This window comes from Amia ocellicauda, chromosome 10, assembly GCF_036373705.1.
Source record: "Amia ocellicauda isolate fAmiCal2 chromosome 10, fAmiCal2.hap1, whole genome shotgun sequence".
In the NCBI taxonomy this organism is placed as follows: domain Eukaryota; kingdom Metazoa; phylum Chordata; class Actinopteri; order Amiiformes; family Amiidae; genus Amia; species Amia ocellicauda.
Genome location: NC_089859.1, coordinates 14435374 through 14453411, shown reverse-complemented (window position 1 = coordinate 14453411; position 18038 = coordinate 14435374). Strand labels below are relative to the sequence as shown.

Genomic DNA, 18038 nt, shown 5'->3' with positions numbered 1-18038 from the left:
TAACAGCCATTGTCTATTCCAGTGAAGCCCCAGATCTACGAAGAGGAAGTGGCCACAGTGGATCTGCCGACCTACGAGGTGGGGAAAGAGCATCAGCTCACCTGTACGGCATTCGGGATCCCCGAACCCGAGATCACCTGGAATTGGCAGCCCTGTGACCCCAGCCCCTTCCTCGAACAGTGAGTCGCCCACCTTCCCTCTGCTTGGAGAACTGTTTGAATCAAAACATTACATTCCTCTACAAAAAACAGAAAAATCCTGTCTTGAAATTGCCCGGCCAATGCACGCAATATATTTCAGACCTTTCCCACAGTCCACTTTTGATACCGTATATGTCCAAATCTAATATTAACACTGTGGTAGAAAAACATTGGAAAGCTCTTAGTGGATCTCACCCCTGGGGAGAAATGACATTTTTTGAATGTCTCTTTGCTCATAATGAGCATTGTGCGCCTATGTGATGGACACGAAGTCCTAAATCTGCAAATCTTCTAAGAAACTATTCTGTGCATGTCTTCACTGGGCAAAACGCAGATGAAGCAATGCATAGGAACAAAGGTTTTGCTCAAAGTTTTAGCATCAGTTTTTTTTTATATATATATTTTAAGAATTGTTGTTCACTACCAGTATCCTTCTATTTTTCCTTGAATATGATTAAATGCATTTCCCATCAAGAAGACAACGAAAATAAACACAAGAAAACAATGGAATGCCAGGTTACCTAATTCATCAACTTATGCACCCAAACATACCCCAGGTCAGTTTAATTCAATCAGCCTATATCCTGCTGTTGAACTTGTGTGGAATGTCATTCAGGATGTCTGAAATGATTGCCCTCTACCTCCAGGCGGCTGACATATTGAAACCTCTGCTCTTGAGGTTCAGGCACTCACCTAGCGTTTCAGTCATTTGCCACATAAATATGTAAACCTAATGAGATTGCTTAAAAACGGCTGCAGTCTAGCCCAGTGTCTGGCAGGAGAGTGTGGGCGATTACACACAATGTTTTACAGTCCAGCTTTCAAACTCAATCCCTTTTTAAGCTCACTGTAGATCTCAACCAGATGAAGGCAACAAGATGGCATTTTCACATCTGAGCTGACCCCCCACCCCCTCCCAAAAAGCAATTAGATTTGAATTGAATAAAAGAAAGAGAATAAATATGAGTCTCCCTGAAGCTGTCTGACTGACTGTACACATCTACCTCGCTTTAAAAGAGGCTGAAAAAATAAATAAATGCAGAATTGTTGTGTTCCCAGAGCCCATTCTTTCTGTGCATTTTTGGATGTTTGTGTAAGCATGGCCTGGGGACAGAGGGGGAACTGTCTTTAAAACATGCCTCTCTGCTGCTGATGGAACCTGGCTCAAGTACTAGAAAATGTTTTCCATTTCATCAAATTCAAATTCTAGGCCTCTCAGAAAACCTGATTCCTAAACCAGAAAATTCTTTCTTCCTGGCTGCTAGTTTTGAAAAAGAGCCCTCATTTCTCCCTGATGCCTGCATTTTGGCGTCATGTTGTGTGCTGAGCTGTATGTATTTTGCTCTTTGCTGTTGTCCCTTTGGAGTTATATGTGCAAAGCAAGTTGAGAGTTGCCTGCCTGATCTGGGGCTCCAGTTTCTAGCTCCAGCATCTTGCGTTCAGGACAATCCCACATAATTCAAATGAAGGTTCCTTAGCAAGTAGTCTTACTACTGGCTCTGATAACAATGTGAGGGCCGAATATATGACTCTATAATGCTTGAAGCTTTTAGATAATCTGAATTTGGATAGCATCTGAGTAACCCTATGTAAATGTCAGCCTGTTAACTGACCTTCATAAATAAGCTAAACATCCACTGGGATGAAGTCCAACTTGAAAGGTCTAGAGAAAACCACACAATAGCATAGCATAGCTGTGGGCAGAGTTCAGAGAAAAGTAAGAAGGAACCTTTTTTTTTTCAGCTTGTGAAACGCATAATGAGGATTTATACACCAGCAGGGATTTTCTGTAAAAAATCGCTACACTGAAGAGGCAATCATCAAGTCAGCCAATAAATCGGCTGCTAAAAAAAGCCTTTATTAGTGACAAGAAAGGCTACCCAGGGTGGGTCAAATGTGCTCGGCTTGAGTTTATAGAAAACCAGACCCTCCTTCGAAGTCTTTAATTGCAGCAATCTACCCTTGAGCGGATAATCACTCTCTAAATATTAAACAGCCCACTGATTTGGAGAAGCTGAGTGTTTAAGGGGGTCAGGGGTGAAGTGAAGCAGCAAATTGATGGGGGTTTATCAGCTGGGTTGAGAAATATGATCAGCTGTCTCCCATTCGTCTAGCGAATTCCTCAGATCGGCCTTATCTTGCCTGACCAGAATGTGGAGGCGACTTCCTCTGTGAAGTGACGCATGCCCGGTCCTTCCTCTTTCGTTCTGGTTTCCTTCTCGGTGTAACACTGGTCTCAACAACCCGATTGTTCCTCTCCTTAGTAATGAGCAGGGCTGGGCAGGCTTCCTGCATCATCCAGGAGACACACAGTGGGAAGCACGCTCTCCCTGCCCCCCTCTTAGAGCTATGAGGTGCCAGTCCAGCCTCTGGGTGGAAGATGAGCAATGCTGTAGGAACGTCCTGTCCCGTTCATACCTCAGTGATGGCTTAAATGCGGGAATTGTGCCACCCGGTTTACCACATGCTCTAAAAAGAAAGACAGTTAATTACATGACTTGCCTGGGAATTTTGGACAGCTGCCATTTCACACAAAAAATGTGCATTCAACGCCAAAAAAAAACAAAGCTGATGCACAGCTAATGTTCTCTTGTTTAATTTGTGTAATTTATGTGCCAGCAATGCTGAGTGGTACATTTTAAAGTGTTTGGACTTTGAAATCAAACCTCTCCTTACTCTGCTGAGTTATAGGATAGACCAATAAGCATAAGTACCTAAGTTGTTGGAGTCTTTGAATATATAGTAAAAACATATTAATAAATTACAATTTCCATTTGTGGTCCATGGGATTTAATACGCAGTATTTTGTGATTTAGTGGTTTTCATCCTGTTCCTTAGGTCCTTGTAACAGAGCTTCCAAAAACACCTGGCATATTAATTGGTCCATTGAAACGTCCAGTTTTAAATGTATACTGATTGCAGATTGTTTTCTCTGTGTCATAGGTGTAAGGGAATGAATGCACCAGTGCCGGTTTCAACAGAAAACAACATGCAACATTCCAACATAATCAAGGACATTAAGTTCACATATGAGTCACTCAAAGGAAAAAACAAGGTAGGGGGAACTATGTATTTCATATTTTTCTATTGAAAGTTCTTGAAACATGCAAATTGAATGTATGAACGCAATGCATCTACTCTGATATTGTAACTCTCTTAGTTACTTTTTGTCAGATATTAAGGGATCATTATTGACACTATTGAACGGGGGAAACCAACACAAAGAACTAACTGAATGCACAGCGTGTTTGAATTAGCATAATCCTTCCAATGGCATGTTAGCTCTCAATCGCATTTAGTGGTTATTGCTAAAGTCATTTCTGCAAGTCCTTTGAAAACGAATTGAATGTATTAAAGTCAATTAAACTATTTCTTATATTTATAGTAATTTGCATTTGATTAACTTGAAACTGTTAAAATTACTGTCTTTATTTTCTTTGCCAAACTCTTGTCTACATGTGTGTTTTGCTTTTCTTGTGTTTCTGTACTATGGTGGGCTGGATTAGATCATTGTACCCCCACTAGGAACAATATACTCTAAACCGTACTTCAATATAAAACAGAAACCTGTAAATAAGACAGCTGCTCTGCTTAATCACTTCCCAGAAAGCAGCACTCATATCTGGATTCCTGAGTCACTGTCAAAGAAAACACTACTCGCTACAAATCACAATACAGTACATGGGACTCGACATGCAGAGTTCATATAGCATGAAAGCCTTTGATAATATATTCTTCATAGACTCATAATAATAAATTTGCTTTGTAAGCCAGTTTATCCCCATTTACCTATTTACATAATTTAGGTAGTAATGACTAATTATCTATACAGGTGAGGCTGTCAACACAGACAAGGCTACTTATGTTCATAAACAATATTCTATTTTATAGGAAAGACACACAAACATTTAGCAAGTAGCTGTGAATGTATGTGGAAGATGGTTAGCTTTGGTGTGTCAAGAAATTCAATAGGCCTTAATTTCCACAAGGGGTCTATAAGAAATACATTAGAGAGGTTGGCAATGTACCCACAGAGGTACACAACTGATGCCTCTATGAAATGTTTTTTGGGGGGTGGGGGGATTAGCTGGATTTATTATATACAATTAAATACAATTTTAGTGCATTTGAATATAAACACGTCATATGAACTGTTATATTGCATACCACTGCCTGAAATACATTCTGAATACATTTTGTAAAACTTTAGTATTTAAAAATCATTTACGATCTCTTTGAAATGCATTTTAAGTAGTTTTTTTTCCCTTAAATAAATGAAGGACAAGAAAGCTAATAAGTAAAATATATTGGAAAGTGTAGATGAGCAATGATTTTCTACAAGATGCAACTTATGTTACTCCGCTCTCAGCAGGTGTGGCTGGTACAAGGTCTGGGGTATATTAGCGAAACTGCATTAAAATGGGGTCCATACACATACCTTTGGCTCTCATCGCTCTGATTTATACCTGAAAGCCTGTGAGGTCTCAGTTGGTACTGGCTACTTCGGAGCCTGTGTTTCATAAATACATACAAGGGACTGGAACCATGACAACAGGTCTCCCAGAAGAGCTTGTTACCAAAAGCAGTCACCCCAAACTTCATGAAGCACATTGTCAGGTTTACTTAGCAAGAATGTAAGTTGATCTACAGTGCTTGTTTGGAGAAGGCCTTCACAGTTCACAGGGTCAGTGGGAGCACAAAACGGCCATGCTGTTATTATTATTTATTATTTATTATTTATTTATTCCCATATCCAGGGCGACTTTTGGCGATAAACCCAAAGTAGAAATAGGAAAGCCTAGAGATACTGGGTTTAAGAAACTACAGAGTGAAACATCCCTAACAGTACAGTAATGCATTAGCAAACCACACAATCAATGTAAGGAAGATTGGCGTCTCTTTTAGTTTTCAATGATACAGTACAGTAAACATAAAATGAAAAACTTCCTAGAGACATCCTCCATGGGATCAGGTAAATCTTAGACTGACATAAATAAGGGTGCTGGGCTGTATTTTAGGGGCTCACAGTGAAAGGGTGAAAGGGATTAGGGGCACAGGTCAATGATAACAAGACGCTCCACAGACATGAAAGAGGCATTCTTCAGAGCGAATTCTTGTCTGTCACCCCACATAAATCTGCCCTGCCTCCCAGCAAAGCCACGGTAGTGGCTGGCCTCTGAGCACCCCTTGTAAGGACCGTCAAACGCCAGCGAGATGGGCAACCAACGGCAGTAGCTGTGTGACCTGGAGGGGGCAGTAAGGCTATCCAGCAGTGAAAAGTCTCGCTGTCACCCCTGACCACTGCGGCCTGATAAACTTGCAACGTCCCACAGTCAAAATAAAGCGATGTTGACAAAAAAAACGGAGAGGAACAAAGATTGTTACAGCCCTTTCATATTACAATAACTGTGGACAGAGATACTGCCATTTGCGGTCAGAATATTGCGGCTACAATATCACCACTGTGAAAGCCAGGCAGCTTTTCTTTTGCTAGTTTATTTTGGATTATCAGGGCTCACACATAACACTGCAGGGCAAGCCTAGTACTAACCCCCTGATCCATTTAGAGACAGAAACCGCAAAAGTAAATTGAAAAGCATTATTTTAAATGTGCTCCTCCTCGTGCCAGACAGATAGCTGGAAATCTAATCTGGTTCCAATCAGATGTTCTATCAATTTAACCAAAAGAGCGAGATTCCATGAAAAGGTGGACAACCATACGAGAATATGAATATGCCTAGTTGGTATGATCATAGTTTGTAATGTAATACCAGCCAAATGTAATTGATATTCATATGACACTGTGACTGTCTTTTCCTTATTTGGTTTGTATTTACATTGCCAAGGAGATATTATTTAAATGTATTTATTTATTTATTAGCAGGTGCCCTTATCTGGGGCGACTTACAAATCTGCTTAATTTGTCTTACCACTGTATGGTTAGTTGAGCTGTAGAAGACATACTCTTATCAGTTCAGTTTTTGAAAAAACAACAACCCCCATTTTAATTAAATTAACAAGACAATTAATTCCTGCCTCTTGTCTGATGTATAAAGTTAGCTGTAACAAAATATTCAAAATTAAAGTGGTTAGGGATGCTACTGTGATTTTATTTGTTGCAAAAATAACTATTTTGGGTGTCCAATGTAACCTATGAACTTCCCAGAGGCAATTGTTACTGGACTGCAAATTCATTCTGAAAAACTTTCAGTAACACCACTGCTGAAAACAGATTTCTAAATAATGTGATAATATGTCATGGTCTATCCAGTAGGATGCGAAGTAGGATCAATATAACACAATCTTAAGAATTATTCCTGGATGTGGAAACTCTCTGACATCATTAGAATCCATAGCCTGTGGCTGCAAGACTATTGCACATTGAGCAAGTGACCTGATATTTCTGACTGCTGATCCTCCATGTTAAATTAGTATGTCCAAGTTGATTGGACAAGGAATATCTGTACACAGAACATTCCACTTACACAAAACATTAACACCTTTTAATATGCTTGATGTTACGGACTTACAACAGAAACAGAGCCCTAAACTGGCTTTTCGCCAATTTCCAGAGGTTGCATGGGATGGGGGGCCCGCAGTAGAAAATGAACCATCGATGAAAACTAAATATGTCCCAAATCATACCTTTTTATTTCCTATACATTTCTGTTAGGGAACTTTTATTTACTGTAATTGTTCTTTTATTATATTCCCCCAAAATACACGTGCAATTTGTAACAGAACATTTTCACTAAGTGAAAAAATATAGTAAAGGTTCAGAAAAGGGGTGGTTGAAGGTTGGCTTTGAGGGCTGCACCAAACATCTTGGAGGGCCGCATGTGGCGCCCGGGCCACACTTTGGGAAGCCCTGACTTAAACCATTAGGTCAACAATCAAATGTTGAAAGACAACAGTGTTATCAAGTGAAACATAGTCAATACTACTTACGGAATGACAGGGAAACTGCACATATTTCTGATTCCACTGAGATTCCAAATGTACCCTTTGATTAAAATTGAAATCCTGATTATCAACTGTGGAAATTAACTTAATGATGAAAAAAAACACACATGCAAAATTAGAATGTCCTGCACCAATCTAAAGCTATTGTGTTTGTTTGTTTTATTGTTTGTTCTCCTCAGAGTGTCAGCACACTGGTGGTGACAAATGCCACTGTGTCAGGAATGTTCTATTGTGTCGCTAAGAACAACGTTGGCATAAGGACATGGAAACAGACTTTTTACATCAGAGGTAAGTAGGCTCACTGCACAAAGAAATGTAGGTTACTTTAAAGTATTAGGCCTGATTATTATTATTATTATGCCAAATCTTATATTGCATCATCATTGTTCTCCTTCTTTTTACTTACTGAGCAAACATTGGACTGTGTTATCCCTTCACAGTTTACAATCACAATCTGCAATTAAACAATGTTGCATGTTTTTTGGGGGTAAGACTAACTGCAGTACTAGTCTGTTTCCTGTAAGAGGCTTACATCAACAATATGAGGAAACACAAAACAAAGCATATGCAAATTACAATAAATAAACTTTGGAAAACTCCATTAACTGAATGTGAAGCAGATATTTTTTGAGAAGACAGACAAAACATGACCATACTCATGTGGTATTGTGTTACTTTGACTATGATTATTATCCAACATTGAAATGCTACACTATATATTATTCATGCATACTAGTATCAGTTGGATAAGCCATTGCCTTCTTTCTACATTCATAATGCTATCCTTAAAAAGTCTGCCATTATTTCTCTGATAAACAGCAAAGGCAATTTTAAATTGCTCCACCATGGTAACCTCAATTACCTTGGTAACTGTGAGAGTGCTTGGGGCTGCTGGCATGAGAGTGGTAATGGCAGAGGTGAAGTGAAAGTCACTAAGTGGACTGGGAATAGAGAGGGAACATTGCAGAATTTTGCTCAGTGCATCCAAAGACCAAGATGAAAGGAAAAATGCTTACGAGAGAGATGGGATAGTGGTGGAATTGGAATAACAGCTGGTTTCTTTTATGGAATGGGAACAGTTTCCTAAATCGTACATAACAATCCCTGCACTGCTTCCCGCCAGCCAATTCCAGCCTACCTCGAATCGTGCCACTGCATGTCGTTTGTCAACGGTCCCAGCAGACTATTCACAAGGTGCTTTTAATTACCAGTAATGAAACTGGAAATGACTCTGAGTTTTGACACTTGGAGCATCATGATCCGTGGGTTGGGTTTTCTGTTTAGTGTGCTGTAGGACAGAGCATGCCAACATTGCACTAATGGCTTGTCATGGAAATCAGTTGCTTTCAGAGTGTGTTCAGTTATTGTTGTCATGCATTTTGGTATGTATGCAGAGTTTGTGGCTTTGTTGTGATATTTTAAGAAATTCATTAAATTGTTCAGCCTTTAAAGGAAGAATGTTCAAATAAACATGATCATCTCAGATGTTGGAACTTGAAGAATGTATTTAACATATCTTACATTTTTATTTCTTGCAATAAGAAATATAGTTTTCCTCTGAATCTACCAGTTTGGAGGGGATTGTAATCTTTATGTATCTATTATACTGAACATGAATTATGACCATATTTATGTTTTGGCATTTAGTGCCACTGCTTGTAGGGCTGCGATTGTACAGCTTTCTTATTGTTGTGGATATGACTCACAAAGCCCAGAAGAAAATAAACTGTTTTGTCCCTTATAAAGCTTTTCCTTGTCCTTGGAATCCAAGTATTTGAAGGCCTTTCCTTCATTTCCACTAGATCAGGGAGACACCTTTGAAACCGAGCCCCTGGAGGCTATACAAGGAAACAATATCACCCTCACCTGCCGATCAACACGATACCTGTACACTAACCTGCACTGGTACAACAACCGGACCCAGACCGAGATCAGAAGGGCTTCAGCACCCGTGAAAACGCAGAACTCTGTCTCCATCTCCCTCAGGGTGGAGAACATTTCCAGGATAGACACAGAGGGGTATGAATGCAGGGCAATTAACACCTACACAAAAGCCTTGGTTCGCAAAAGACCTGCTTTCGAAATTGTAGGTAAGTGAGGAACACATGACTTAATGCCACATTACAAAGATAACTGGATCGAACGTCTGCAGCCTCAGTTATTTTATATGACAGCAGATAAAACTAAGGTGACAACTGAGCCAAGCTCGTTCTGTAAGGCTTCGGTCATACCATTGATTTCTGAGGCCACCTTTTAAGACACAATAACGCACCCCAAGGTTAATTTAAGCCAATAACAAGTTCATAACAGACACTAGATCCTTAACACATCAGTGAGCTGTATAGGCAAATGGGTTGGACCTGATTTTCATCATGTAGACTGGAGCATTGGTATATTTTTGTTTATAAAGTTTACTTTCTGGGAAAATGTCCAGCCTATCTTAGTATTTAGTAATCACCAGATCTAATATTTACCAACTTAGATCTCAGTCAGTAATACATTTTTTCAATTCCACAAATGAGTTTCTGAATTTGTGAAAAAGGCTTTTGGTTATTTTGTTCATTGATCTTGGAACAACCTTCAAAAACAGTTGAAACAATCTGATTAACTTGTCTGAGTCAGCTCACCATATCTAGTTATGGTCTTCCTGTCTGAATCCACACCCACACCGTTCTATAATTCTGAAATTGAAGGGCTGAAGCACTACTTCTCTGATGGTCATGTGAGGGATGTGTAATGTGTGAAGCATGCATAAATCTGCAACTTACCTTCTTGTCCTTTTGCTTTGTGTTCTGCAGAAAGACAAAGCCCCTGGTTGCAACAGAACCTCACCAATCAGGATGTGAACAGCAGTAGCACTCTGACCCTGGCATGTTATGCAGAGGGAACACCACGTCCTCATGTCACATGGTACAAAAATGGCCAGCTGGTCCAGGTTGCCCCTGGTGAGTCAGAAAACTAAAGCTTTGAATTGATGAATGGTTAATCAGGGGTTAAATGTTATGTTATGTCTTGATTGGCTCTCGTTAGATCCTGCCATCTTGCAAACATCTATTAAGATTTTTTCCTTCTGCAAAAAGATGCTCCGGTTGTATCTTCTTCCACAAGATGTATCATTCACAAGAGAATTAAAATAAAATAATTAGATGGGGATATACTGGGAAAGCATACTGGGTAGGAGGGAGCATGGAGAGGAAGAAAAACAGGAGACAAACGTAGACTGGGGATGCACTAAAAGACATTGAATAGCCCACTTTGATATAAAGGAGAATTGTGGCTATATAGACGAAGGCAGAGGGGTCTGTCTGCATCGTCCTAATAAACAAGTCTGTGTTCCAGGGATCACTTTGACTCCAGAAGGTTTGCTGATCATTGAAAGAGTGAAGAAAGATGATGAGGGGCTGTATGAGTGCCTGGCGAGCAATGTGGAAGGAGAAGTGAAAACTGCAGCCGTCATCACTGTTTTAGGTGAAGTACAAAATGCCAATGTGGGTGCGATTGTGGGTGTGGGTGTGTTGTCAACGTGGATAGATTGGCTTCTAGGGCTGCTGCACTGCTAAAATGTCAATGCATTTCTATAATATGTAGTGACAAATGCTTAATCACACTAAACAAATAAATAAAAATGGAAATGAAAATAAGGACAGCTGTCCTTACTTTCATTTCCTTTTATTTGTTTAGCAGTTCAAAGCACTTAACTCCTTTCCGAAGGCATTTCAAGTAATAATATATTTTTTTAACTATCCATTGATTGTATACATACAGTTAAATCAATGTAATGGAAAGAAAGATGCATATTTGAGGTGTACTACATTTATGGAGCCACCACTGCCTTGACAAAACTGGGCATTTAATGAGAAATCAAAGGCTACGTGACAGAACCTGTTTTTGAAAAGGTTTGATTTGCTATTGCCATACTGTTTTGTCAGTACTACAGTAGCTCTAGCTGGGCCTTAATGACAAACAGAACGCACTCAGCAGAGCTACTAACAGCTGTAGTTACCAAGAATGTCTGGCGAATTCCTCTTCAAAGTTTATTATTTCGGTTACTCTGCTGGGTCACACACATGGGACCTGACCTTCAGAAAGTTTGTGAAGAGGTTTACTAATGAGTTTGGGCAGTTTGGAAAGACATTTGGTCATTAAGGTGGCATGAAACTTGAAACATAAAACAAGCTTTTACAAAGTGAAAGGCAAGGTATTTTTAGGTGCACCAAACTGCAGTCCTCTCTCACCCCCCACCCCACCCCCTCCCTGGCTCCTGCAATCATCCGTTTTATTATTATTATTATTATTATTATTATTATTATTATTATTATTATTATTATTATTATTATTTATTTCTTAGCAGATGCCCTTATCCAGTGTGACTTTCAAAATATAAGCGCAATACATATTTTACAACATATTTCACAAGAAGGTTCAGTTTGAAGGACATCAGCAGTGCTTTACAGTAAATTCTCATTAGTTTTATTCATCCAGACATAAAAGGAATGATTTGTGAACAGTCACCAGCCCTGTTTTGCCATAAACGGAGAATGACATATTCGAGTACAGCACAAATTGGGTCAGAATTTTGGGTCAGAGTCTTGTTCTCTTGCAAGATTTTATTATTACTATTATTCAGCTCCTCTAAACAAGAACTCCTTCCACAGTTATTGCGCTATACACACCAAACTTTGTACAGTGATTCAGCCAATCAAGAAAAAGCATTGCGATCCAACAAACAAAGGCATAGTTGTTTCCAGACACACAGCTGAAAAGACTAAGGTTTTTCCATAGACAATCTGCCTGCAGCGGATGTAAATAAGGATGTCTTATGAAACGTGACAGGGTATACCTACAGAGATAATGAAGGCCTATATTCGGCCTTCCCATATGCAGTCAGTGTTGTCTTACATTGTCTCAACGACTGTGTTTCAGGCTCCGAGGAAAAGCCCAACATTGAAGTGATTATCCTGGTGTCTACTGGAGTGGCTGCCACCTTCCTCTGGCTCATGCTGATCCTCTTTATCCGCAAACTAAAGAAGGTATGGCAGCAGTGACTTGTTCCTGAACAGTCTATTGTTCATTGTTTTGTTTTTATTTTCGGAGCAGAGGCGGGTGCCCTTACCTGCAGCATGTAAACCGATAACAAAACAATGAGAGCACTGTAATAGTTTGAGAAATGCCTTTGTGATGGCCTTGTTTGGAAACGAATGACCCCTGACTGAATGGGTTTAGTCATGTGTGGCGAGTCACAGCTTTATTTTGAAACACTCTGATTTGGAACACAGACTGGCTTCATAAGTATTCACAAGGTTTCACAATTCTGCCCTTCTTATTTAAAGCACTAATATTTTTAAACCATTTCCAAGAAATAGAAAATAGATTAGGGAACTGGAGATCAGTGTAGCATTAAGTCAAACAGAATCTCTCTTCATTGCCTGCCCACTGGACTGAGGGAGTAAAGGAACACAATCAAACCCTTTTGTCAATGTTTCCATTAAAGAGCCTTTATGACTGAAAGTTAAGCATCATTATGTGATTCACTGGAAATTAATACATTTTTTTCTCTTTACTATAATTTAATGTTATTACATTTTAAACTTGAGAGTCAATAGGAAGCCTTTATTTGCACCAGGTACCACTGGGTCACATTATTCTAATTGGTAGTTCATCACATTAAATGGCTCACGTACTTTACTACAGTTAACCCTCTGACTCAAGCCTGAACATTTACATCCTTGCTTAAACGCAAAACTGTTCTCCCATAGCCCAGCTCTGCCGACATTAAAACCGGCTACCTGTCCATCATCATGGACCCTGACGAGGTGCCACTGGACGAGCAGTTTGACCACCTGCCTTATGACAGCAGCAAGTGGGAGTTCCCCCGAGACAGACTGAGACTGGGTAAGAAGGAGCTGGCACCCTATCCTCCAGTACCTGTTCACTTCTCCCCCCCTCCTTTCTACCCTACATGAAGCACGTAGCTGGGCCTGGAGGACTCTTTGAGACACTGCTTAGGACTGAACTCTCGACTGACTTACAGATGGGAGCTGATGTGTGTTCCGCTCATGGTCTTCGAGACAGGCTGTACAGTAGGGTACATCCTGGATACTAATTGTGTATAAGATGCCCCTTTCATGTCGTGTTGCTTCCTATGAATCGGGATGCCCCTGAAACCTGGTGATTTAAGGTCAAACCGAGGCACTACTTGAAAGATGTGGCCTAACTTGAGATATAACCCTTGTGCCTCGTTGCCAGTCACCATCCTCAGCATTGTCCCTCAAAAGGAGTTATACCGGATTCTGTTAACACAACCGCCAACCACAGCCTGTAATCTACTCCAGTGCTCGTCGACAAGAGGAAACCCCCACACAATCTTACAAAGGCACTCCATAATAACTCAGGAGACACTGTACAAAGCTACCAAGCCAAAGATCTGAGTTCAATTTCAAGTGCCTTTTAAGTCGAGGAGAATAATAAGTGGGGCCACAGCGAGAGATCAAACTTTTTTTTTTTTTAACAGGTATTTAAGTTAAAGTTAGAATCAAGAGTTTCAGGTTACGCTTCGTTCCAGAAAGCGGTTTCAGACACATATTCCGCTGCTCTGTCTTTTTTAAATGGGTGTCCCACTATTATTTATCCGAGGCCCGCTCCTGTCGTCTTCACTGAACTCCACTGTAAATCGTCAGTGGATGGCTCCCCATGCAGACATAACCTCAGCAGGTTGTTTTAATTAGCGGCCTATCTCTCCTGACAGCAGGCTTGGGGGTTTGAGTTATAGCACACCAGGCAGAGCATTCTGATGTGGGCGCCCTCCTAAACTTCCCTCTGTCTGTGTATGTCTGTCTCTCTCTCTCTCTCTCTCTCCCTAATCTGCGGCAGGTAAAACACTCGGCCACGGGGCTTTCGGTAAAGTGGTAGAAGCATCTGCATTTGGGATTGACAAGCTTTCCACCTGCAAGACAGTTGCTGTCAAAATGCTAAAAGGTAACTTGCATTTCCCTGCTCCCCACTCCCATCTTACTTCAAGTGTTGCATGGAAGGTAGACGTTTCTTTCTTATTGAGAGCAAAATAGTTCCATGCCCTACTTTGCTTGTGTGTGACATTGAATCAGCAAAGACTTAATGAGTTCTCTTGGATATTACTCCTCAGTTGAGCTCGAAAAAGGCAACTGCACCATTGCTCATTTTCAATACACTGCCAGTTATTTTTTAACAGAATATTTTTTCCCATATACAGTACAGTAAATGTCTTCAAAGAGCTTTAATAATAATGTGTAAACAATTAGTTATTGCACATGGGGTATGGATTTAAAGGAGGTGCATGATTGAAGTGCTTTATACCAAGTATTCAAGGATAACATGTCCTGAAAAATCCCCAAAGAGTAAAGCTCGTAGACACGAATTTGTAGCAGTTAAGACTTGCAGGCGACGTATGGTTCAAGAGCATAAGGTACAATTGAAGTAAATGCAAAAACATCTGAGGTTACTTTAATAACACAGAAGCAGATGGCTGTCACATATCTGTTTCAGATATTTTTTATCCAATAGATGTATGATAGCAATTATCTTCCAATTAAAAATATAATAACACTGCAGAATAATTGTGTTTCAAAACCTCATGTTGCCTTAATCAGACCAGGTAGTAAAATTAGAAAAAAAAATGTTAAAGACTGAAGTAAAGCTGTATTTATCTAGATTTAATTACTTGTGTGTCATTTTAATTCAGTTCTTACAACAGACAGGAAATTGCAATTATTTCAGAAGAAACATGTTCAATGATACTTATTTTCTCAGTGTGATTTAAAATTGTGTGTTAAATTTATATAAGGGCTCTTTAGTTCCCCCATGTGGATTGAAACCCTCCAAGAGGATCAAACTTAATTTGCAGAGTTGTTCTGGTGCAAATGTTTTCTCCCTGAACCCATAGCCTTTACACCATTGATCTGGGAGAACAATAAGCACAACAGTAGTGCTGTGAGGTAATGATATATTAGATTTTTTCTAGATATTTCCTTAAGCATTAATCTTTCCTCAGCATTAATCATGGAGGTACAGGGTGACGGGATGCTTCTTCACTCATGCCTTCCCCATAATGAAAAGCAGCATGCTCTTTGCACTGTGGTGTCTATATAATTTATCAGGCTGCCATAGCTGGGTCCTGTCTCTCTCCGAACTGATAAGAAGTAGAGATCAGAGTGCAGGGGACTGAGAACCGATAGTGGGAGGGTGAGGAAGATGCAATAATTCTGCCGTTAGTGTCAAATAACAAAGACAGAGCTCCCCCCACATTCACACAATCACACAGTGGTCTTATTTGTCAATTACACACTAAGGTCATAAACACAGACATTAGCACGATAAGGGACTATACGGCTCATACGTCTTCCGAAAGACAACAGCCAGCAAAGTTTTGGCCTCTTTGGTCAAATCTCTGTTAATGATATGAGGATCATAAGAAGAAAGGTCAAAATTGTCCCAGCTTGATGAAACCGGCATGTACAATATTGCAATGCTGTTACCACTGTTAAAAAGACCAATTATATATTACATAAACATATTTGATATACTTTTCAGTAAAAATCACTGAATTGTAAAAATGTAGGTTGCATCAGGAAAAAGTGGGCAAGTTACTGTTACAACGAATGTTGGTTGCATATATTTTGGTAGGGGAAATGTCAGGGGGGAACATTTATAATTTGGCAATTGCCTTTTATCATGTCCTCAATCAATTGACTGTTTTATATAACATATGGCTGGTGCTTTTGCATGTGAGTAAATCAGCTTTAAAAGAGGACCGGAACTAAGACATCTGAAGTGTCAAATGTGCGTTATCTTAAAAGATTCTCATGTGAAGTTTAATTCTTTTCACATGTACATAGAGAGGATTATTTCACACTGTAATATGGAGCATATTGGGTTTTTGTTTTCAGATGATCCTTGTTTTAGAGAAACCAATATCTGATGTTAGAAAGTCTGTCAGTAATTGCTGCCCAGTATTCTTGAACTTGAGCGTCATAAACTAAATTAAACGTTGGATATCATCAAACACTCACAGTGCTCTGCCATTTACACCTATGTTACCACTCAAGGTGCTCGATCTTCATACTTACTGCTCGACGGTAACTCAGGCGGTGCACAAACATACATTTGCTACATTTGCTGCCTGTGGCCAGTTGTACTAACACTTTCAGTAAAAACATCCAATCCTGGAACATGGATAGAGGAAGTGAACCTGCTTTATGCTTTTCAAACTACACAAAAAATTAAAAATATATGTTTGTTTAAATTATTAATGAAAGTCTTTAGGTGTTTCATAAAGTCAAGTGTTAAAATTCCTGTGATTAACCAATATGATAAAAGAGATTTACGTGTTGTGTATTTAACAGAAGGAGCTACAACAAATGAGTGCAAGGCTCTGATGTCCGAACTGAAGATCTTGATTCACATAGGCCATCACTTGAACGTTGTGAACCTGCTGGGAGCCTGTACCAAACCAGGAGGTGAGTGGAAGTCTGGGGGACCCAAACACTACTGTGTCTTGGATAAATGTCTCAGGATGGACATTTTATGGAGCTTTGAGGAATCAGAGCCAACACAGACACAAGCAAATTGGCTATTAGTAATATGCCTTAACCTGTATGGCATAAGTACGCGTACAGGCAAGAAATTCTGCTCGTCACTTGAATTCCATGCATGTAAATTAAGTCATGAACTGAGAAAAAAAGCAGAATTGCTCTTAAGAGTTTGTGTCCAGATAAGCTCTTCAACGTTACAGACAAAACATCTCCCTGGCCATGCTGGACCAGATTTAACCCTCTTGTCTTTTCTGGTCTCTGTAGGTCCTTTGATGGTAATAGTGGAATACTGCAAGTATGGAAACCTGTCCAACTATTTAAGAGGCAAAAGAAGTGATTTCCTTGTGTATAAGGTAAATCAAAACCAAGGCTCTTTTTTATTTAGTGCTAAGGTCTGTTATTAATTTCTTTCCCATGAGCTTAACATCACTGCTCAACTTACACAGTTTTCACATGCTTTTCGTACCCACTTGATCTCTTACTGGGGGGCCTGCTGAGAGGACATACAAAACATCACAAAGGTTGGAAAGTCTTAGAGAAACATCAATGGGAAGGAAGGAGAAGCTGTGGTTGTATATGTTGAGGAGTGTGTATCTGAAATCCTGGTCTCCTGTCCTCCTGCTACAGAACCAGGAGAGCGCAGGGAAGGCTGTGACATCGGACTCCAACCCTGACCTGTCGGAGCTGATCAAGAGGCGACTGGAGAGTGTGGCCAGCACAGGAAGTTCAGCCAGCTCCGGGTTTGTAGAAGATAAGAGCTACTGTGATTCAGAGGAAGAGGAGGAAGGTAACAGCAGTGCTTCTTCCTTCCAGCATCACTGGGCTTGCACGGCCCACAAAGCTCCCTCGATTGTTTTCTCTGACGATCTGATAGCGAGCTTCCTCCTGCATTCATAAATATTATTAATAAAACACCACTGTCAAATGTCTGTACTCTCGTCTCGACGTTTTGTCCTGTTCGGGTGCCCATCTCAATTTCTTTCTCATTTGGAGAAAAACAATATTTATTCAGTTGGGTCCCTCTGAGGCGCACACTTCACAATACAAAAGACCCCCCCCCCACTGGGAGCAACAAAAATTATATTTACAGCGTTTTTCTATTTGTAAATGGGCGGCACATAAACTGTTAGTCTGCTTGTGTTACAAAGGATGTTTTGATAGACAGGATTTGGATTGCATCTGTTGAGAGTCTCACTCAATATTAACATTAAAAGACAAAAATAAATAGAAGCATTAAAAACTCAAATGAGGGGGAGCTCTGTTTTCATCTTATTTCCTTTAACTGTTTATAAAGCTTTTATTCAAATCT

At 39.9% G+C, this 18038-nt stretch overlaps 1 protein-coding gene across 2 annotated transcripts in view; it reads left to right on the top strand.

Moving 5' to 3' along the window:
• kdrl (kinase insert domain receptor like) overlaps positions 1-18038 on the top strand; it is a 57571-nt gene that overhangs the window by 23940 nt on the left and 15593 nt on the right. For both annotated transcript variants that reach the window (XM_066715122.1, XM_066715123.1), the window contains exons 10-21: positions 23-179; positions 3144-3255; positions 7343-7451; positions 8966-9253; positions 9962-10108; positions 10503-10631; positions 12087-12193; positions 12920-13055; positions 14034-14138; positions 16541-16654; positions 16994-17082; positions 17357-17516. In XM_066715122.1, coding sequence (XP_066571219.1) covers positions 23-179; positions 3144-3255; positions 7343-7451; positions 8966-9253; positions 9962-10108; positions 10503-10631; positions 12087-12193; positions 12920-13055; positions 14034-14138; positions 16541-16654; positions 16994-17082; positions 17357-17516 — 1653 coding nt within the window. The remainder of the gene's footprint in view (positions 1-22; positions 180-3143; positions 3256-7342; positions 7452-8965; positions 9254-9961; positions 10109-10502; positions 10632-12086; positions 12194-12919; positions 13056-14033; positions 14139-16540; positions 16655-16993; positions 17083-17356; positions 17517-18038) is intronic.